Source organism: Eurypyga helias, unplaced genomic scaffold (assembly GCF_000690775.1).
Source record: "Eurypyga helias isolate BGI_N326 unplaced genomic scaffold, ASM69077v1 scaffold2083, whole genome shotgun sequence".
In the NCBI taxonomy this organism is placed as follows: domain Eukaryota; kingdom Metazoa; phylum Chordata; class Aves; order Eurypygiformes; family Eurypygidae; genus Eurypyga; species Eurypyga helias.
The window spans coordinates 11,205-34,927 of NW_010240369.1; the positions used below are offsets into that span (position 1 = coordinate 11,205).

Consider the following 23,723-nt stretch of genomic DNA (forward strand, 5'->3'; position numbering starts at 1 on the left):
ATAATTAGAATCCCAAGGGAGTTCGGAATTCTCATTGCGGTAACAAATCGGTTGACGCTGTTGATCCTAAAGAACAGAAGAAACGTTTTGTGCATTTCCTGGTATCTGAAAGTTATGGAGAGCAACAATTCTTCTATGCCTAAAGTCTCACTGCAGGCCAAAAGGAAGTTAAGAAATCACATTTGTTGGCAATATGTTCTCCACAACAGAGCATTAGGTGTAAATTTAGTAAATTTGCCAGATTAGGAATGAAAAGTTGCTGGTACCTTCCTTAGAGTAAAAAGTACTTTGTTTTTGTCTTTTTTTTTTTCTCCATTCTAAATTGTGCAGTTTGGCCCCTCCCTAGTAAGTGATTTACTATCAGGCTTTGACAAAATGCCTAAGGTCCGTTTCTGACCCTCAGCTGAAAGGCAATATACAAACACATGATATATACACGTGTGCACAGAAACACACACACATATATAAATCAGTGTTCTTTCTTTATTTCCTATCATTTTCTTTGGTTAAAAGTCCGAGCAAGGAAATTAGAGGACCGAACAAATGGATCATTCTCCAAACACTTCCATCACTACACATGACTAACTGGAAGGCTTGCGTCATCCAGATCCACAAGGCCAGGATCCTGTTCCTGAGTGCCATTTTTACTCTGGGGTTCCAAGAGGCCCCGTGCAGTCACTTTGGAAGCTGATTCTCTTGAAGAGACAACCTGGATCTTGTAGCTCCCTGGCTTGGTCTTGGTAAAAGATTCGTGAAATCCTCGCTTCTCCAAGGCAGGGTATTTGGCGTGAGGGTTTGGGACCAGAGGGCTGCCGTGAGCGGCTGTGGAATGTGAGGTGGCTGGGGCTGGGATGGCAGAACGGAGAGCATGGTTGGGTTCGGAATAAGACTCGGTATACTCCTGGAAAAGAAGTGCACGCGTCAGATGAAGTCATTGCTGTCACGTTGGAAAGAAGCGGTTTCAGATTTTACGCTCAGAAAAAACAATCAAGACAGAAAATACATAAAGCGAAGCATCAGCCACAGCAGCAGGAGGTGGGCGCTTTCTCCAGGCAGCGTGTAGTTAAATGTGAGCTTACAGCAGTATGTGACAGCAACATCAGTTTCTTCATTTGATGAAATTACACTTCTCAAATCAAGCTCAGCAGCTCTTGAGACTTTATAATATAGTCCAGCAAATTGAGGCTTCTTGTTTTACTAAGATGCTCAGTAACCTTTTGAAGAAGCACACTTTAAAGGCCATTGAAAGTGGCATCTTTCCAAGAGGAAAAAGTATTCAAACATATTCATATACATCAGGCACTCAGATCCTAAATCCTGAAGTAATGCACATTTTTACAGTTACCAGTCTTCTTGGGTTACCAGTCTCCCCAGTTCACTCCAGGGACCAAACAAAAAAAACTTAACTAGTTTATGCTATCAATAAGGTATAACAATTTCCAAAGTTAATGGACCTATAAAAGAAACTGATATTTAAGCTATTCCTTCTAATTGCCAAGTTATTTTCCTGTGTTTGTGACTGTTCACTGCCATCCTGTTGGCCTTTGTGTAACTCAGGCTGATATTGTGAAAGTGATCTTCCACCATTTACTTACTGATAGAAACAAGTTCTCAGACAATGTAGGAATGACTCAAGTGTCTAAAGCACAGGCACAGAGTGCAGTTTTAGATGGTCTAGGGTATCCTACCTGACCTACAGCAGCATCCCCAGACCAAAAAATTACTCAGATTCTGCACTGTATCCATTGGTTTGGAACGGTGTCTCAAATACCCAGTGCTATCTAAACCAGCCTGGATACAGTGTTAAGTGACATGATCAAAATGAGGGGCGACGATGCAGTGAGTACTTCCCTCTGCACACATTAGGAGCTGCCGCCACTTCTGCCGTCACCAGAGTCAGCACATCAATAAAAGGAACCTGCCAGCCCGTGTGTGCACACCAATCGAGTCACTTGTCAAGCATTTGTCAGGAAAAAACCATCATAGATGTGTGTCCAAGACACAAATGCACATCCTAAATGAAACACTTGTTTTTTCATAGCAGTTTTCCAAGCTTCTTTTAGAATGCTATGAGCTAAACTCATAATTTTAATCTTAACAGACTCTGCCAAGTACCACTGTATTTCTATTTATAAATTAACTAATTATTGGCTGAAGGAGCTGGGCAACTTTTTTTAGACTTCAGTTTTGTGCTGCCTTTCAGTGAAGTACTGCACATGATTTACACTGCCTTATTTCATACCTGACTCGATACTCCACTTTAAGAAAAACATTTGCTGGAGGAGAATATGATTCTGTGAGTCACCTGCTCTTCTGTTCCTATTAATAATTTTAGTTCAAAAGTAAGGACTACTAGGACACGGTCTCTATAATAAACTTTTTTCTAAATTGAACTGAAGGATACTCAGATTTTACTACCCACACTGACTGTAACTTCACAGTTAAGAGACTGCTGCTGTATTACTCCTAAGGTGCACTGCTTTGAACAGTGTACTGACTACACATTACAATGCTTCTACGTTTGAACTAATAATTTCATGCAGAGACTTATAAGCCATGCAGATCAGGCTACAGTATTATCCCTCCAATTACTAGAGCTGCAATGTGCATTTTTTGTGTGCACGCACCTGTATTAGTTTGTGGGTAGCTTATATTTAATTTCGCTTTTGCGCAGTTTCAAAAAAATGTAAAGTAAAATGGAAATATGAACTCTCATGCAAATTAGTTTTAATACTCTCCTGTTAAAATGACATCACGTAACTTAGGTTTAAACATATGCTTTATAGGATAAATATACGTTTTTGCCATTTTTAATTTCCAATTATTTTAAAAGTTAGAAAAAACAGTGCAAACCTGTAAGTGAATGATACAATTTATGAGTTAGTTCTCAGTAATGGTAATGACAACAGGTAGCATCATTTTTAGTTTTTGTAGTGCAAATTAGTCTCTAGTCCTAGCCCTCTGTTAAGAAGGCAAGTTTACATGAGAGCCCACATACGTGCTGCATTCACCAGTTCTTGATGTATACCTCTGTATACAAGGATTCGACAGCCTTCTGGCCTGCCGCATCTGGAACACAGTGCAAAGCTAAGATTAGAGTAACCTATACTTGGGGAAAGAAGAGAGGGAAACAGAAAGAAGTGATGCAGACGGTAACAGCTAGATTGCTCAGTTAGCCCCACAAAAATAAAAGCATACACAAAGAAAAGCTATCTGCATATTTTCATTCCCCCAAAAAGAAACAAGATTTCTGATAGGAAGCTTGAAATAAAGACATGAAGCAGCTCCCAGCTGCAAAAACTGAGAGCTTAGACTGAATTAACAGAAACACAATATCAGTGCAAATGTGTAGGCAAAAGCCAGATTTAAGTTACCAGATTTCAGGTTATGGGGGTAATGATATATTCAGCTTATTACTAAACATCCCATAGCCAGAAAGTGAAAACCATAGCTTGCAACATCCGAACTGTAAAGTAGTCCATTTGTTAAATCTGGACATACTGGGAGACAGTGTGACACTCTGGTAACTACAGTAACACAAGTTAATGTAGTTTGTACTCAACAGCTGACACAGTTTAAGTGCAAGGATGTACGAAGTGCTGGCACCCACATGGCTTCACAAATACTAAGGTTTATCACAGTGCCTCGGTTCAGTTGTGCTAGATGGTCTTCACCCTACGTTTTCAACAGCCACAGCTAATTCATGTGAGCAGAGACTGCTTCGAGAAGTTACTGCCAGTTTGAATCTGTATCTGCATATACAATAAAGTATCAGAGAGGGATGATTTAGCAGTGCTAGTTAAATTTCTTAAAATCAAATTAGAATGTTGTCATTTGACTGCAAAATTCAGCCATTAACAGAAACACCTCGCAGGAATTAGAAGTCTGTTTCACTTTTACTTCCAAACTATTAGTAGTGACAAAGACCACACCAAATACTTTTTCTAGGTTAGCACTTGCATTATCTACATATTCAAGACAACACAGTGCACATAAAGTTACATACAGGTAAGACTAAGCTAAGTGCTCAATTAAAAGCACATTTTATGCCAGTCTGAATGAAAGTTCATGCAAAGATGCCACATTACTATAGGACAGGACAGGCAAAAGGAAAAAGCAACTAGAAATTCACGTGCAGAAGTGAACATCAACTGATCACATTTTCTGAGGTTCAGAGTAACATACGGAAGCTGCTGTTCTTCCAGGTCCCCGCTGTGCTACAATGGCCCCAGAAATTGCTTTTATCCAACTGTGCATGTCTTCCGGACTGTCCGCCTGGATCAAACAATATGTTATGTTTAACATAATCAACTCGGCTCTCGCAGTGTCCTGACCATCTGCATTAAAATGCTGGCCTTATCCTACTTTAGCAGCCTGTTAAAGCCACAGGCACTTCCATTTCTTAACCTGGACATTTCTTAATCTCTGACCCTGAATTTACTATTATATATATGTAATTATATTAAATAATAAGCAAGAAATAAGTATTTTTATACTATTTGCATACTCTAGACTCAACCTTTTACTTTCAGCAAACAAACTATTAAAGCACCCACAGAAATTCTTACAGGAGATCCACTGACCCCTCTTAGCACACTTTAGCCAACATCACCTCTGTACCTTTCAGCCACTGTTGCACTTCAGTTCTATTATGTATTTACTGAAGAGTTACAGTTAAATAAAAACCGATGTCTGTCAAAGGTCAGCTATACGTTTACTTAGAAGAACAATCCAAAGATGCAAAAGTGGTGAATACCAAGGGTGTACATATCTGGGGTAAAGACAGATAAAAAGCTAAAGCTATCTCCTACTTAGGTTGAGCCTTTATTAAACCAGCACATCCACCCAGCCAGGAACATCTGCAACATGTCACTGAAGCACACTCAGCTATGGGTTAGCTCATAGCTCAGCACCTGGCACCTCTGCCTGTATCAGACTATACCAGCCTTTCTGAGCCTAGAAGAGAAACTCAGGTTTCCAGGACTGCAAGCATCACATTTCCACACAGCCTGGAAAAGCAAGCCTTTGTGATCTGTATCATGTCCAAACATTTAGAAGGTGAAATAGTAAGGAACTATTGAATAAAATATATGTGGATACACGTCACCAAATGGGCACCGAAATCTAAAATATCTACTAAACACAGCAACATCTGATGGGGCAACTTGAACCTGAGAACTCAATTTCTGGACATAAAAATTCAGTACTTCAAAATAAGAGATTTAACACAGTGAGTTGATCCTACAGAACCTGAAGACCCGAACGCCAACAAAATAACATTAGGATTTATTCTTAATTATTTCACACAACCAGCGTAACAGCAAGTTATGTGAGACAGTGCTTACGTGCATCTTTCTGACATCTACTGAAGATCACGGCATAATTAAACACAACTTTAAAAGTAAAACAGCAGTGCTTCTTTGCTTTGACTATGGTAGTCTCCTGGCTTTGCCCAAAGTTTAACAAAAGAAATTACCTGTACATAAAAGGTTCGAGAAGTCGTTACAATTTCAAAGAGATTGTCTCTCATCATTATATCACTGTAAATGAAACACAAAAACACTTCAATAGCAAGTACAACCTTCCCACTTTATTTTAAAGACTCTAGGATGTGCAGAGAATCAGAGCATGTGTTTTCTGAAGATCTCTGCATTTCTTGATCACTCTGCTATTGGGTTTTTTTGGTAAATACCAAGTGGAAAAAGAAAACAAGCATCTCGTACTCATTTTAGTCCTATGACTCTTCAGTTGACCAGTGGCATACATGCTACTACATGTATTTTTAAATTGGAGCATTCTCAACCATATGTTAAGTTTATAAAAATATTTAAATAGTTATCAGCATTCCTTTGTAGAATGCCATTTGGTGGGAGGGAAACAGCTGGAAGACGACTGCTCTCATTTCATTTCAGACATTTAATATAAGGTAATGTCCTCTAAAGGTTTAGGGAGTATGCAAGCAGAATAAAGACTCCTAAAATTGCTGCCTCTAATCAGAGAGCACCCAGGCATGTCTAACCCATGACTGCATGAAATTCCTTTGTTCCACCCTTGTCCAAAGCATTTACCTTCTACTAAGTATTACAAGTTTGAAACACACTAATGCAGAACATTCAAAACCAGTTTAATGCACAAAACTACCTGCTGGCCTACAAATAATGAGTATCACACGTGCATACATCAACCGAAGTTGAAGAGTTCTCCCTTGTTTCCAATGAGCAGCCTGGCCAGGACAAAGCAGCGTATTACAACCCATCTAATGGCATCAGTGCTTCTCTCCTCACCTTTGTTTGCATTCCTGGACTTTATGGACCTCCTTAAGTGGTATAACCCTGAGAGGTTCCTTTTCCTGGAAAAAAAAAAAAAAAGTCAGTAGAGTCTATAACAATTACAGTATAGTCAGAAAGCTAGGGGTCAGGAGAGCTGACAGTAGCAAACTTCAATGAGACTGTTACATAAGTGACTGCCTTAAAAGGTGGTGTCAACAAAAATTTAATTTGCCTAAGTATTAAACCAACCATGGCACTTGCAACAAAGAGGAGGCCAAATCAAGAAGTAAAAAAAAAAAAAACCACCCAAAACATCCATTCACTTTACCATAGTGGAGGTGACCACCTCTGTCCCCATCCTCTAACCACAGCAGCAAATAGAAGCTGGCCTCAAGCACCTTATTTCAGTAAAACTATGATTATATTCATTTGCTATGAAATGCTACAATGCAAGATGCTTTGATAACTGTATGACGTGGCTTTAAATAAGAGTAATTGTAACCTATACTCAGTACAAGAATACAAAGAAATCAATCTTACCAAAGCCTGTAGAAGAGCAAGTATTCTTAAAGTATGAAAATTCTGTTACAGTAACTAAAATAAGCATTACAGTTCTGTCAAAGTTTCACACAGCAGGAAAAATAGTGGGAACATTGAAACAGTAAAACTTTCACTTCTGTCTTTTTTCACATTACACTCCTAATGCGTTTTCTTCAAGCAGCGTCACAATGGATTACTTCAGTTGGCTTCAGCTTGGAGACAAACCAAAAGCTGTCAGCTCTGGAATGACAACTTTCTACAATTTTTATTGCATACACTTAAGAGATTTATGTTGTAATAGCAAACAGCAAATGCCACCCAATATAACCATCCTCAAAGGTCAGGTTTCATTAGATCACTTATCTCCATAGCAGATAAAATGTGTACACTTGAAAACCCAGTGTTTTCAGTTACTTTGCCCCTTCCCTTTCTCCCCTCTCTGGTCCTTCTAGGTTCACTCAGCCATTACAACAGAGTTTTTGAAATAATACATCAAATGTGACCTACAAGATCACCCCTGGAATACAAACGCCCCTTGCAGGGAAGGCCTAAGCTCAGAAATCATTATTGTCCGAGTTGGCTTGCTTGGAGAGCAGAGAACTCTGATATATTTCTACAGATGCAAAATGGCAGCATCTCAAAGATATCCAGTAAGTCATCTGAAGTACTGGGGAGCAGGCTGGCTGCCAAGGCAAACCAACCTCAACAAAAAGCCATACAAACAGGTGAAGTTTTCCAGAATTAGAAGCCTTATGCTACGCTAGCTGAACACGACCTCCATGCCATGGCCTTCTTAACCACAGAGGCACAACAGCAATTGCTACTGAACTTTTCATGTTACTCTCATCAGGAACAGTAGATTATTAGGGAAACTGGGATCCTACACATCACTGAAAGAAATCATTCACCACTTGCAATCTTCAGAAGAGAGCACCGTTTTTGCATCTGTAGGAGATAAGAGTCTGATGGACATACGGTTAAGTTGAAGGTGTTTTCTTCTTGGAGGGCTGTGCTCTGTGGAAGTTTTGCCTTTCCAGTACAGATTAAATGTCTCTCCAACATGTATGTCTCAGACAAGGCAGAGTCTCATTGTTTAAAAAAAACTGTATGCAACATAATTGACATGATTAGGTTTGCTAACCACGGAATTCTTTGATTAACCACTATAATCCAGTAAAAGGCCAATATATTCTCTATCTATTCAGTACTTACTTCCCTGAAGAGGGGTGACTCCCTTAAAATGGGAAAAAAAAATCCTGATTTCAGTAAGAACTGTGAAGCAGGATCTACTTCCCTGTAGTCTGACAGCTGGTCAGGCCAGTACCTTCCTCAGACTGGAGCAAGAGGATATTGGCCTGAAGGCTAGAGGAGACTAGAACATTTTATATTGTTCATTTCAAATAAACTGGAAAGAAACATGATGAAACCCCAAGTATACACATTCTTCAAGTTAGAATTTACTTGTGAGCACTCTACACTCAGAGTTTATTTTAAAATGAAAATACAGAGTTTATTATAGGCAATGTGTCAGAATTGTGTTACGCTGAAAGTTTAACAAAGACAGTGATGCAAGATCTAACTCCTGCTACTGTTGCATTCCCTCATTAAGAGTAAAGCAAAAGTCCTCTTCAAAAACAGCCTGAAGTTTGACTTTTTGACATTCTGCTGCTTACAGTTGGCCTGTAAACTCAGTTTTCCTTCATTTATAATGCTCTACAACTCAGGACTTCACTAAACATGAGAAATAAAGTGTGGGATTCCTTTTTGGGGAAAACAGACTATCTCCAGTACTGCTTCATTTTCAAATAAAGTCTGAAGGCACTTAACATTTGGTCAAAATTGGTCAAGAGGATCAAAAGCGATGAGTGGAGAAGAAAGATCATGAAAACAAAGGAAACTCTTAAGGGTTGCTTGTGAGCAGCACAGTTCTTAACCTGCCTTGGCTGCCCTGGTGAAAGGAGTGTGTGAGGGAAGATCCCACCATTTGTACATTAACACACCCCATAACCCTAATTTTAAATCAAGACGCCAAGATTACAGTTTTGTGTCTCCATACAATGACCACCTGATTGAAGAGCATAATTAATTACATGTGAGTACAAAGTGACATAAGATACTAATAGAAAAATCAGGGTGACTGTAGAATGTATCCTATCACTGTTCTTCAGTGCCCTACAGACAGGTTCCCAAACAGAAGACTGGAATCCAATTTAACAGCCACCCCAGTAAACTTTTGTTCTTCCTGATCATGACGAGTTATTACGGTACAGAGCCAAGAGCTGCAGGATCAGCACAGCACATTTTTCAAATACAAGCATATTTCTTTAGATTTTCTTGCAAGTATCACTGGCAAGTAACAGACATTTGGAAATTTACCAGTTCAGACTTGAAATATCCTATTGTGTTTTCATCTAGCTGAAAGTATCTTCTCTTCCAGTTCTTCATCTGTGAAAGGTAAATAAGTATTTTATACATAAAAACCAAATACACCTATGTGTTGTGTACTATGCATATGTTTATATACATAGTTATAGTTCTCGTATATATTCATAATATATGACACTGTATAATTCCTATTTATCAGGTACTTTATAATATTTATATATTACATAAACTTGTGTTGTATCTATATACTGCCCCCAAAATAGGTCTGCTAGACTCTGCCCAAGCCCCTTTTTTTCTGAAAAACTGCAAAAATTAAAGATTCTGGAAGCTATTATTTTTTCAATCTCCACTGAAACTGTAGCAGCTCTGCAGCACAAATACCCTGTAAAGTGTTATAAGACAGTAATTAAAAGTTTCTAGTTTATTTTTAACTAGAAAAAGGTATGTTACAAAAAGCAGCTTGATAGTCCAGATAAAGAGTCTGAGGACTCACAAATCACGCTATCTTGCTAAAAGAAGGGACAGTTCAGATTAAGCAAGGCATCATGTGAATAGCTCCACTTGTGTCGATCAGTGACAAGTGGTGAAATTCTTCCTCTGAAGTCAAAAATCAGTTTTTTCTAAGCATTTTAGTGATCTGAAAAGCATACAAGCATTAAAATTCTGCCTTAATTTAGATGTTTCTAGTAAGTGAAATAAGGATCTCTACATAACGGTAGCACAGATTTCCTAGCTGCATGCACTAACCATGATTTGAAAGCCTTTGTACACACCACCTTTCCTCTCCAAAGGATCTCCAACAACCTAACATGAAGTCATGAAAAGTAGTAACACAGATAAACTACATGCTACTGGAGGGTAAATTTTATCTTTAGCCATCCTTAATATTGTCAGTAGTGCTAAAGTTACTGGTAATTATGTCTTTTATTTTAACCATCTACTTCATAAGCAGAACTACCACCTTAGGACCTTTGCTCTCCATTAATGAAACAGACTGATCTCAAATACTTACCACTGCTCCTTGTTTTACACAGTAGCCAGCTTTGATAACAGCATTATCTGGGGGATGCTTAGCAGGAAAATAAGGAAGGTGACTTTGCGTCCGTTTCAAATAATTCCTATCACTCCCTTCACTGCACTCACTGATTTCTTCTTTCTAGAAAAAAGCAGGAAAGGTCAAAATACTCCTATTTTTTTCTAAGGGTCAAAGACTAACTATACTAGTTATTACAAGAAATAATTATATCATCCCATGCTCACAAATCTCATTTCCAATTTGTTTGAAAGGATAAAATATTTCAACTGATTTCTAGAGACAATTAGTGAGACTCTCCAAGGGCTGTGGCTGTGTACTTGAGAGCTCCATTTGGAAACTACACCAAGTAAGGACTGAACGTTCTCAGATATCGACAGACACTGAATGAAGAACATTACAGACCCAAACCCAAGATATATCTACGTCTTTAGTGCAAACCCATAGCACAACTAAGGGCAAAACACTAAAGGTGGCTACAGCAGAGAAAAAGCTATTTCTAGGACCTTAAGACATACCAGAATTCACCAAGTTTCTAAATGGAGTCCAGGTGTATGTGTCATTTACATGGTATTAATCCAATCTGTAACTATTTTCAGCACAGAGAACTTCCAGAAACAGATACAGGTCTCTTACACCACGCAGATTCCTCTTCCATGAGCTTGTCCAGTCTCTCAAACTCAGAAAGAAGTTTCCTGCCTACAGGCTGTATTTTGGCAAAGAGCACCCCATGTTTTATTACTCACTGAAACAAGAGCTCCTTCCCTTTGTTTCCCATGGTTACACCACCAGCTTAGTTTAAAAGCTCATAGCGGAAAGGAAAGTTTACACCATCCACTTCTGCCAATCGTGATTTTGAAGAGCTCTTACATCCTCTAGTCACTTCTTTTGCACATGGAAGAGCACTAGCCTACTCAGTAGTTCCTCATATGGAGATCATTCCTCATGGACCAATCACCCTTGAAGTCTCTCTAAACTTTTCCAGTCCTAGTTTTAGAGATGAGAACAAAACTGGACACAGCAGACAAGGTCTGGTCAAAAGACAGGATTTATACAGCAGAGATGTTTTCTGTTTTGCCCCTTAATCTTTTTTCTAAGAACACCTAATATTTGTGGGTTTTTTCCTCCATTGTTATGGAACAGTTTTGAGGTTCTCTCAGTACACCTGTAACTCTTAGCTCTCACACAAGTGGAAATGGTTATTTCACAGTGTAGTGTTTTCTATTAAAACTAAGATTGTTTTTCCCAGAATCCCTTACATCACATGTATTTTCACTGAATGGCATGTGTGAACACAGGATAAGCAAATGGCATTTCATAAGGCCCTTTTGCAACACTTAATCTACTGTCGTCCTACCTCTAATAACACAGTGTGTGTATTAACCAGCTGGTTTAATCACATCCTTTACCTACTTTTCCTAACAGTTAACACCAACACTTAATTTCACACAGAAAGATGTATTCAGCATACTGATATCTGCCATAAAAAAAAAAATCAATATTCAAGTAATTCCTTACAATCTTGTAGAATCCCCTGTAATCTTGTATGAAAGCAATAAAATGCTCAGAACAAAAACCCCAGTCAGCATCAGTGAAAGGTGCACATCAAAGCATCCGTCCTCTGATCAAGGTGAGAAGCCGACAGCTATATTGTGATACATAACCTATTCTCACCTGTCCAACAAAGCTTCCTCTCTCCAACAATGCCACACTTGTTTTAAGGGTATTACCTGGGTAGGTGTGATGATAGGAACACCGCCAACAATTTCTGTCCTGTAAGACACTTGCTTCTTTCCACCTGGGCTTTCAGCTTGACGATTTGCATTATCCATTTGACACAGAGGATCTGACTGCTTTGGTACCTGGAAATGGAATATGATAACTGACATAAAAAGTTGGATGAAGAACTAAAAAGAAAGCCCTAATCATTATCCAAGCAATTTTCATTTGTCTTCACCAGGATCTGACAAATGTTCTCTAATAGTAAAAGGCTAGAAATAGCTTACATGAAAATTTGTTGTAATGGTTACTCTTTAGTTCAGAAGAAAACTGGTGCCAATGAAGACATTTCACCAGGCATCTCAAAAACCTAAAAGTCAACTCTCAGCTTTGCCATAGGTGATCTTAAAGAAGCACTGCTAATTTGTGGAAGGACTGGTTAATTATTTTTCACTCTTTCAGTTCCAGTAATAAGCGCCTTAGAGTGGGGATGCCCCACTGCCTGTAGAGCTAGCACAGTAAGGTCAAAAACACGGGGCCACAGCATGGATACTTCTCCCCAACAGGATGCCTGCCCATTAGGACACTTGCACCCACATTCCAATACTTGGCATGAAGACTGCATGTACTGCCTCCACTAATCCTATATTTATTGCTAAATTCTGCCCAAAATGACCCTACCTACCTGTTGCTAGTGTTAACTATTAGACAAGTCTCTCAAATATGGAACTAAACCGAAACACCACAGCAGTTTAATTTTCCCAGCAAGTATCTTGATCCAAAACATTCAAACTTCTGAGGCTGTAGAAGTAAATATCTATAACCAAAAGAAATGCACTACCTAAGACATTTTCATTTATTATCTCCTTTCACCCCTAGTATTAATGTAGTAAACTTGAAGTGACTTCAACAGGGGATCAAGGGTCTCATACCAATACCCTAGCCAGCAACCTACTGGGTGTTTACACAGGACACACAAATTTCCTCACAAAGACGGGACACACAAATCATCTTTACACCGGGCATTACCAAGTAGGACTGTGGCACATTCAAAATTTGACATTGAACCGATCTAGACAAAAAACAAAGCTACCTTATAGTCTGCTGTGATTCTAGTTCCTATGCACAGCAATGCTTATTTAAAAAAAAAAAAACCCAAAACAAACCGGCCTGCAAGGAAGTACAAACAGTCCTGAGCACAAGTGTCAGTCTGGGACAGCTTCCTCCTGGCCAAGGTGGTGCTCAGCAGCTTGCTCAGCCGTGGCATCAGACTCATTCTCACTTCCACCATCTCCCTGACCATGCACAACACCCGGCTTCGCCAGCACAGGTAAAAGGTGACTCCATGCATAGCCAAGTCTGGTGCTGAAGGATAAGATGCTCTCCCAGTCCACACAGATCATGGGCTTCACCCTTTCAAGAGAAGGGGCTTGTAGCTACAGCTTTATGGTAAGTGCTTCAGCTCACACAAACTACTTAAAACACTACAGACCAAACCCACAGCCATCTTCTCCTAGAAATGCATTTTTCCATAGTGCTCATAAATAGGTACCCCACATGTTAGACTGGAAAGGTTGAGCATTTCTTTGAAATTATCAGCACTCAGAGTACTAAAAAAAATGCAACAAATCTTGGAGGATTATAGTCTACAGCAAGTAATGCTCACAGGAAAATTAATAATGGAATTATCCTGATTATGTGATTAAATCACTGGCCATACTAAACCACCCCTGAACAGATTCACAGTTCAAAGGCCTGTTCCTTCAAAGATAAAAAACACTAATGATTTCATCAGCTATTTAGAATGCAAGTTAAACAAATGGTAAACAGCTTTCTGACTAACTTCTAATTTGATGCAATTAATTCTTTGTTCACTCTATTTCTGGAACCAGAAGCAATTCAAGCCTGGTTGTGGTGTGTCCTGCTTATGAAAAACCCAAGTGAGGAGGCTGTTTGGAGCAGGTTTTTTCCATTTGTTTGTTTTTATTAGTAGTAGTAATGTTTGTGTAACTCCAGAGAAAGGGCTACAGTACAACAATGTAAACATCCTCAGATAAACCTAAACCTGAGAAAGTTCTTGACCACAAATATGAATGTGTACACCCATGCTCAGAACCCTTCTAAGGGTACGTTCTCAGAACAGTTCACGTCATCGCTTCCCTGAAACTGGAGAGAAAACAAAACCATAACTTCTGCCTCCAGCAAAGACTGAGGTAATATGTGGGGTTTTTCTATCATGTGATAACAAGCTGTCCTGGTACAAACCAGAAAAGTGATTTAGCACTTACCAGAAGAATGCATTAATGTTTCTTTGAATGGGTGTTACTGAAGTCAGGAAGAGCCTCTGGAACAAGGCATGATGCATTTGCTCATTATTTTAGTGATACTTTAAGAAACACAACTTTTGACACCAGGCAAACCTATGTGTATCTTTTCATCACTTGCAAGTGTCCTCTGGATATTTCAATTAATATTAAATGTGTATGGTTAGTTTTAAATTATTAGAAACCATCATAGGCTGGAATGAAAGACGACCACATTTTTGTCCGATTTCCAAAGCAAGAGGTAAAACAAGTTTACAAGGAGTTCTGTACAGTTTGTCCAAGGCTTGCAAAGCCAAGACTTATTTGTAGAGATAAAAAGGCTACTTTAGCATGAAAACCAGAGGCAAAGGTTACAAGTGAGCACCTTGAGACAGTCACCGTTTGAAAGCACTGCTAAATCTCAGTTAAACCACTTACTGTGATTTTGGTAGCTTTGTTCAGAACATTTACCCATTCGACTAGGTCCTGCTGATCATTGGCTTGTAGAAAGTATTTTCTCATCCCTGCATTCATAACTGTTAAAAAACATTTTGAAAAGTTAACAACAATGAAATTTAAGAGCATTTTATCAGAATTTTCCTACAGCTTCATTCCCCTAAGCAAAAAGTTTTATACTTGGTGACTTCTACAATTCCTCCTTTTAATCCTCCGACCAGTATCTGCTATCCTTTGCAACAAACTCATTAACATGACTATGATTTTTATCTTTAAGTCTGTGGAAAAATCGGTATTGATGACTAAGTAGATGATGCTCAGGACCAAACACTTTAAAATACCCAGAACACAACTATTTTGCTTTAGTGACTTGGCAGAGAAAGCATATTTTTAGTAAGTTGATATATCTACCTGGAAACACCTCACATAACTTCATCCAAAAAAGACAAACATTCTGTGTAACATCAAAGAAAAATAAATCACAGCTTAGCTTTCTCGCAAACTCTAAGAACTTAACCTGAAATTAGTTTTAAGGTGAACAGTGACCAAAGTGACCCAGAATTTTGAAGCATTGCAGCTAAAGTCTGAACAGATTTCACTGTTCTACCTATAACGTAACAGTTCTTCAGGGTCACCAGTAACAGCAAACACACATCAGAAACAGGTACTTCTTACTCTATCAGCTTTCTCCCAGAAATGGATGGTTTGAAGCAAACATTCTTAGATGCAAATATAAATTCAAAATACAGAACTGCATAATGAGTTGACTGAAACAACAACTGCCAGTATTTAAATAAAAAGACAATAATAAATGCATTGTTTTCCTCTAAAAAAAATATCAAAACCACTTCAATAAACCAGGAATATTAAAAGCTTTGAGCCAGCATCTTGGACTGTTAAGGCTTTTTAGAGCTGGCCTGCTGACAAGAGTAACTTTACAACTGATGAAGACAAACAGCTCTACACAGGCATGTGCAGAGGAATCTGTAGATGGCACTGAACTGCCGCACCAGGTACTAGTCTAGAATCTTCAAAGGCTTACACACAAGAGTGATGTACCAAGTGTTTCATCAGCTCCAACACAGACTGCACAAGCCCTGTGGAGCTGCCTTCTCTGGGCCTGCATATCACTGCACAAGGCAAAGGACACCTTCACTAATTGTCATAAATCCTTCAAGCATTTTCAGTACCTTCCTCTGAGGTAAAACTCTGACGTGAATACAGCCATAAAGAATGGTTATTCATAAACAGAGCAGAGGCTAATTCCAGTCTCTACACGTACTTTTGTAAATGCCCATTGCTTGTCAAAAAACTCTGGAATCATGGTAAATTTTGGACAAAGTACATAAGAAAATTCTAAAAAGATACCTTAAGGGGCTTTCATGATGGTCTAAAGCTTTACTCAAGTTTAATTATTAATAAACATACACAGTACCCCAAGCAAATTCTTTTCTTTGGTGCAGCAGAGGCTGAAACTTAATGTAAGAACATCGGCTGACAGTATTTTTAGATCAATTAAATCACCACTTCTATCAGTAATACAGATTAAAATAGTTAAATTACTTGTCTGCATAGCTGACAGGCATGGCATGTTTCTAAAAACACCCATCATTCTGGGTTATCTTATTAATGCCTCAATATTTCAAGTATCTGCAAAACAGCCCTCACCTACTCCTTGTTAAGCTGCAATATGAAAAGCCACCAAAACCATCTTAAGAAGCAGCCGAAATTCCCCTTGTACTGAAGGAGTGAATCCAAGCTATTTTTTAAAGAGAGACACTACCAGCCCTGTTTAGTAACACAACTGCAGAATATTCTTCAGAAATCTGAAGCAGAGATAATGCACATGCAATGATGCACATGCCACATGCAAGAACTTACCAAAACAGAATTCTGCCTTTGGCCTCAGCTTAGTTGCATCGCTAACCTAGTAGGGAAATTAAGATTATAAACATCACTGTGCATACAAAATATACATCAGATATCACAATCTTTCTTCTCTTTCAAGTGGCTAAATTTGAAGATTAGCAGCATAGCAAGCTTGTTAGGTATAAGGATATACAAATGTAACAAAAAATCCATTATAAAATTCAGCTCCAGATGTGCAACCTACACTAAGATGACAGCCTAAACCAAGTTTAAGGATTCGTTACCAGACAAACATTGAAATGCAAAAACTTAACACTTCCACTGCAATTTGAAGTTCTATATCCCAATTGAATCAAAAATTTGAGGACATTTCATATTGTCAAGGATGTAATTTTTGTTTTGGTTCATTAACATAAAAAGATTATGGACTCCTGAAGAATAGTGGCTATTAAAGTGTTGCAGTGTTGGGTAAGGAACAAGGGGTTGTCCTGTTCTGACAGGCACTGGAATCATGGAATCACAGAATGGTTTGTGTTGGAAGGGACCTTAGAGACCATCCAGTTCCAACCCCCCTGCCATGGGCAGGGACACCTTCCACTAGACCAGGTTGCTCAAAGCCTCATCCAGCCTGGCCTTGGACACTTCCAAGGATGGGGCATCCACAGCTTCTCTGGGCAACCTGTCCCAGTGCCTCCCCACCCTCTCCAGGAAGAACTTCTTCCTGATATCCAATCTAAACCTCCCCACTTTCAATTTAAACCCATTACCCCTTGTCCTGTCACTACAGACCCTTGTAAAAGTCCCCCCCAGCTTCCTTGTAGCCCCTTCAGGCACTGGAAGGCTGCAATAAGGTCTCCCCGGAGCCTTCTCTTCTCCACACTGAAGAAGCCTAATTCTCTCAGCCTTTATAGGAGAGGTGCTCCACAGAGCACTTCTATCAAGGATTGCCAAGGCAAAGCAGTCTCTTAGATCAAAACCTTTTGGTTTTGGCCTGAAACAAAACCCACATACTACATAACTAGAACTGTGGCAACTTAGACCAAGCCTCAGCACAGGAGGCACACTTGAGCTGCCTTCCAAGTGCACACAGGTGCCAAGGCACAGGTGACCAGCCCTGCTCCCATTAAAAGGGAGATACAAGACTTCAGGTTTCTTAAGATGACAACTGTGAGGTTTGAGGCAAAGCAAGCCCAGGAGGAAGAAACCAGGAAGGACATAAGCAGGTCTCCACAGGCATTTCCGTACTCATGATATAACCAGCAGTGATGCCTTTTACAAGGAATCAGAAACCAAAACAAGGAAGGTGGGAAGATGCAGTATGAGAAGAAAAGCAACACAAGAATGAGAAATGAGCAGAAAGATGAGAAAGTCAGTTGCTTTTTTCCACTTATTTGTTAATGCAGTATCTGCTACAAATTTAACCACAGAGACTTTAAGTTGTTTCCTTTCAGACACATCTGGAAGTGAGTGTATACATAAAAAAATGAATCAAGTATTTTCTAGAAATTTTTCTGTTCTATCGAGGATCATTATTATTTGCATAATATTACAGCCAAAGACTTATTTTGCACTTCATAAATGGCCTGTCTTTTCTCCAAGACTAATAGAAATTCAAAGAGTCAAAGAACTGAAACGTACAATTCAGAAATATTAATTCTATGCAGCACAAACAGCTGCTGTTTGAAATCACAAACCAAACCCAGACAACATGGTAATTAGTCTGTTCTTCCTTTAACCTGGTACACTACTGAAGTGTTTGTAACACCTCTCAAATTCAGAGGTAGCACACAAGTAAAAAGCTTCCCATGTGTTACATAAGAGGCATCTAAAACCACCTGAAGTTGAGGGCTGAAGAAGCGGCCCTTGGTATCTACCACCAAAAATTTAGCAAGAAGTATCTTACATATTATCTTACCTTTGAAATATAGGTGAGTTTAATGACTCCAACAGGTGGAGATCCAGAAGGAAGATTCTGAAACAAGTTAAAGAAAAACTAGCTTATTCTTATATCGTAGTGTTTACGCATAAAAAGAGAATAACTCAATTCCACAAACAAAGAAAATCCTACGTGTTTTTACAGACAATACACAATGTATGCTTGAAACAGGATCCAAACTACTTGTTTATTATATACACATCTGTTAACCAACTAAAAACAGAAAGACTGCTAGAAACAATACAAATAGTAATTGTTTCAGAGGTTTATGTATTTTACTAGAGGAAAAAGGATTCTTGCAGGTCTGCATCCAGGAAATCCGGAAAGAATACTTTTTCCTCAACAGATGTTGGCGTCTTATGCATTTTGACCAGGGCAGGCGGAAGAGACAAGAAGTGACATTCATCTATTATGTCAGATACTTCAAAGGCCATCTCACAGGTTTTCCAAAATGGATTGGAAAAAATCAGTCTTTCCATTTAATATTAAGGTTATTGCAGGGAAACACCATGACACTTCCTAAAGTTGCAGTAAAGCCTGAGTATATTTACATCCTGACAGGAGCTGTCCGTTGTTTATATATCCTTGCTTAGCACACTAATCAACATTTATGGTACCATTCACGATCAGCTAGCAGCCTGCAAACATAACAGTTACAGCACCAAGCCTCACAAACCATGGTTAACTTTATTAACTGTTCCTAATGAAAACAGTCTTCCTAATTTTGTTCTTTTCAGAGTGTGATTTTCTATTACAATTTTTACTTTCAAGATGGCCCTTTATGTTACAGTATCATTCTTCCCACTGCAGGCCTCCCTGGAGACTTTAAGAATGGTACAGAACCCGCTCGCTGATCTTTTCCCCAGCTAAAGTGCTCTCCATTATTCCACAGTGTCTTATGACCTTTTACATGGCAAAGAGGAGCCTAATGCTACCCAGAGTCAGAGACAGACAAATAATTGGTTTATATTCCATTCATATTTCAAAGCTAAGTAGTAAGTTAGGTGTGCTACAGACTGGTAGCACTGAAATTTAATAGAAAAAAGGCTTCCCACTGTGCCCAAATAAAGTTATCTTTTACTTTATCAGAATGTTTTTGATGCCAGCACACACCAGTTTTACAGTCTTTATATTACAATAATAATGCGTGGTTAATGGTGGGCTTAAAAACATTATTTCTTTGAGCACCTGAACTGATTTTCAGATCCAAATAGAGCACTTCTGTCAGCAACAAAAGGCCCAGTGAATTTCTGCAGACACTATCGACTCATCCTATACGAAGAATTTCATCACTTCGAGGATTAAGGATGGCCTCCACACAGCAGATCTACAGAAACTCTGTTCTTCAAAACTAACACAGTGGAAGAAAATTGAGAAGCTTCAACTCGCCTCTTGCAAGGTACCCTTTCCTTTGTCTGTAAATGGTAACATTAAAGAAAGCCTAAACTAAAAACTCTGTGTGCACTGCAAATATGATTAGTCTTAAAATTTCTGAAGAGCTGCAATTTCTACAGCACGCCAAGTTTTTGCACACATGCCCTGGTTATGTCACGGGAGAAAGTGAAAAAAATAATAGCTTCGTATCACTTGCTGACACCAAACGTTTGATGTCTCTTATTTCTAGAAATTCTCTTTTTTCTCCTCAGCAAGAACTGCTAAATGCTTCAGTCACAAGTCACATTCATCACGCTGCACATTATTTAAATGTTTTTTTCCATTGGTTCCTTTGAACAGTAGACTTGGCCGAGCTGGGTTAATAGTTGGACTCTATGACCTTAAAGGTGTTTTCCAACCAAAATGATTCCATGTTTTTAACCTGATCTTCCTGGCAGAATGCTTCACAACTATTCTTCTGGCAGACAGTTGTCAGCTGACCTAGGTCCTAGGCTTTCGCTGTCTCTGTACCCAAACCCTAAGCCATTATGTGTCCTCCCCTATGCTAGGGAACACATCAGTGCCTGCACATTGTAAAAGTACCTTTTATATAAAAGACACTGTCGGTCAGGATGGATACAAGCTTTCCTCATTCATATACTATTCATGCTGTGTTGAAATGGCAAGCATCATTAGAAAATGCTTTTCGATGACTGATTCTTTTGAGGTGAAGTAATATGAAACTGCTGACACATGCAATCCAAGGAAAACTACGTACTTCCACATAAGGTTAGAGGTGAATTCAAAGACCTGTGCAGTGAAACTCGTGTGATTCTGCTCATCTGGTTGTATCATACAGCACTACCCAGTGCCTGCGAGAACATGTAACGCACTCAAGACACTTATTAGAAAATAAATATAGCACATCATGATTCAAAATTAACAGATATATACATGGGATCAAATTCAGATTCCCATCTGATCTCTAAATCTCCTGTCAATACTTAGATTCCATATGTTGGCAATTCACTGATGTTCAAGCTGTTCTTCATGTTTTACTGTTAAGTGCAATTTTAACCTTTTAAATAGAAGCATAAACTACACTTTCTCTTTAAAAGATTGCACATATTAGCAAAGATGAAACACTAATTTACATTTATTTCACTTGTGTAACTTTTTTCCCCTAGCTTCCAGGTCCATAAGCTAATATAAAGCAAATTTGTAAAAATACCCAAAAAAGTGGAAATTGATACAAGCCAGTAAACTATGACCACAAACATCTCACCTGTGGGTTATCCATGTACCACACCAGACTGTCTTCTCGTGTGTCCAGAATGAAGTACCGCCGCAGAAATTTCCCACTATTCTCATTTTCTTCAATATCTAGGAAACCACAAATGCGATTCTGACGATCCACATAAGGCATTTCTGACTCCAAACATCACACTGCAGAACAAAAAGCACAGAAGTTAAAATTAGTAACAAGGAACTTTGCTTAAGACTGTTCTGTGCCTACCCATGACATTTTCAGCAATTTCAACCAGTGGCTTGAAAAGGTTTCTACTGAAGAGTAAGTGAAGCGTAGCTTTCCCCCCCCCCTCACCACTACTGAATTTTTAGATAGGTTTTTCTTACTTCTTTGAAGCATACTTGGGATAGATAATACCCTAACTGCAAAGATACAAGTGGTAGATAGATGCGCATCAACTAGCTTTTACAAGGTCACTGAAGAATAATCAAAGATTCTCCTTCACGACTTGCACAAAGTTGAGATAATGTTAGGTTTACACTTCCTTCTTTGACATTGCCTTTCATGGTCAAAAAAGGATCTTTGTCAGAAGCTCTACTGCCCAACATGATTTTTCATATTTTGCTTAAGCAAATTCAACAAAAAGGCTTTTGGAAACATTGTTTGCATTTTTATTTTCTCCTACAAAAAGACCTTCACACCTAACAATGTCTAAGAACAGATGTCTTTTCACCCTTATACGTTCAACAGCCAACACTAAGTTGTATGTGCAGCAGAGATGTGAATAAACTTGCCAGTCCAAAACTGAAATCCTGAATATCCACACGGTACTAAGTTTGAGGGTGGTATGCTTTTTTGTTGTTTTTCTTTTTGTTGTTTTTTTTCCCCTCCTTTGTTTTTCTTTAAAAAAAAAATCTGTAGTGCTGACCACCTATTCCCACTTTGCATGCTTCACCTTTTATGGCTCTGTCTTACTGCAGTCTATTGCATAATATTTTTTTTGCTTCCTTTTATTTTATGGAACAGTCATTTTCGCCTTATGAGCCAGCCTTGTAAGACCAGAGATAAATTTGCATACTTATCTAAAAATGGCAATAAACCAACATTTAAATATGATAAAAAAATCAGGTCAATGACAGATTTCCCAGACAGTGAAAGAAACAACGCAGTCTTTACATTTTGTTACAGAAGTCAGAAAAAGTACATATCCAAAAACATTACTATTGAGACATAGTTCAGACTTCTTCCAGCTTTCACTGTGTAATGGGGAAGTTTTTTTAGTATTTCTTGAAATAGTTTACCCTTACTAATTCCTTGCTTAAATTTAATATTTAACTATAGTTATATACACAGAATGAGGCAGACACCTGGTAACTAACTGTAGCTAGCTATTGATCCAGCACAGTAAAATACGATATGTGGTTAAACACATTTTAAGAGTGCTTATCCTGGGGAATCAAATATACAGATAGCATACATTTTTTGGGGGATCAGACATACAAACTTGTCAATACATGCCCATATTTATAGCTGTCATTTCACATGACTAATTAGAATATTAGTCAAGTTTTGCTTCAACTACTGTAAGAAGCATTTTTTTTTAAATTTATAATGGTTTTGATACCATAGTAAAAGAATACCTAGTAAGCAGTTTTAAGTCATGTAACCCAGTCTGTTAAATAACTAACCTTTCTTGTGCCTAACACCAAACTCATCCTCTGGTGCAAACTCAAGTCTGATAGACTAGGTTTGGCATCAAGGACCAGATCTAACAATCTCAATTCATCAGTATTTGCAAAAAGTTAGAAATTGAAATATCATAGTGATGAAAGACTATTAAAAGTGTTAATGTTTTGGTTGTGGGTCGTTTTTTTTAATAAGAGGTATTAAATTCTTAATTTAAATGCATTTTTGTGGATAACAAAGTATACATACTGCTGTTTGAGACGGAAGACGCTTTCTATACAGCTACATGTGCATATGCCTTCCATGAAGGGCTGGACTGATTTGTTCTTCCATGAGGTAAAACAGTCTCCATATTTAAGGTATGCATGCAACAGTGGTTTACATCTTCACAAGCATAGGTTTGTTCCTCAATAAAGTCACAAAATTTACTAAGGTCGTCTAAACTTTATTGCTATGTTCCTCAAAATCTAAACAGCACAGATCTAAGACAAGTTCTGTAACCCTTAACAGCAAAACCAAACACTTGAGCACCCTTAAGACAAAGTCCTCATCGTAAGGAACATTCATCCATCAGTAATTCACATGGTGGCTCTTGGGATCACTTTACACTGAAACGCATCTGTAGCTAGGGGCAAGCTTCAGGGTGTCTCTTCTCTAAATTACAACCCTCAGCTGCCAGAGCTTGGCACCATTTTTTTCATTTAAATGAACATAAAAATTGTCATTTACCAATATTGTCCTAAGTTGTGCCAGGTAGTCCCTCAACAAAATCTACAGCACATTTGGGACACCATTTCAGCTTAACATCAACAGTTTTTGAAGCCCAGAAAAGCCCTGTGCCTAAAAAAAGCAAATATTGGTGACTGGTTTCCTGTTTGAGCAGGCTTAAGCTGCATTCTCTGCA

At 38.5% G+C, this 23,723-nt stretch overlaps 1 protein-coding gene across 2 annotated transcripts; it reads right to left on the reverse strand.

Annotated features, from left to right (window-relative positions):
* Positions 1–485: 485 nt before the first annotated feature.
* PLEKHA1 (pleckstrin homology domain containing, family A (phosphoinositide binding specific) member 1) lies at positions 486–21,334 on the reverse strand. Of its 2 annotated transcripts, none has more exons than XM_010148412.1 (11): positions 21,170–21,334; positions 18,490–18,546; positions 16,587–16,632; positions 14,688–14,785; positions 11,958–12,089; positions 10,207–10,350; positions 9,186–9,254; positions 6,285–6,349; positions 5,477–5,540; positions 4,186–4,275; positions 486–901 (listed from the first exon to the last, which is right to left on the reverse strand). In XM_010148412.1, the coding sequence occupies exons 1-11, from the start codon at positions 21,308–21,310 to the stop codon at positions 572–574; spliced, it is 1,236 nt and encodes a 411-aa protein (XP_010146714.1). In that variant the 5' UTR covers positions 21,311–21,334; the 3' UTR covers positions 486–571. The 2 variants fall into 2 exon arrangements, with proteins under 2 accessions (XP_010146714.1, XP_010146715.1); XM_010148413.1 differs by lacking the exon at positions 486–901 and adding an exon at positions 2,965–3,069.
* Positions 21,335–23,723: the final 2,389 nt, after the last annotated feature.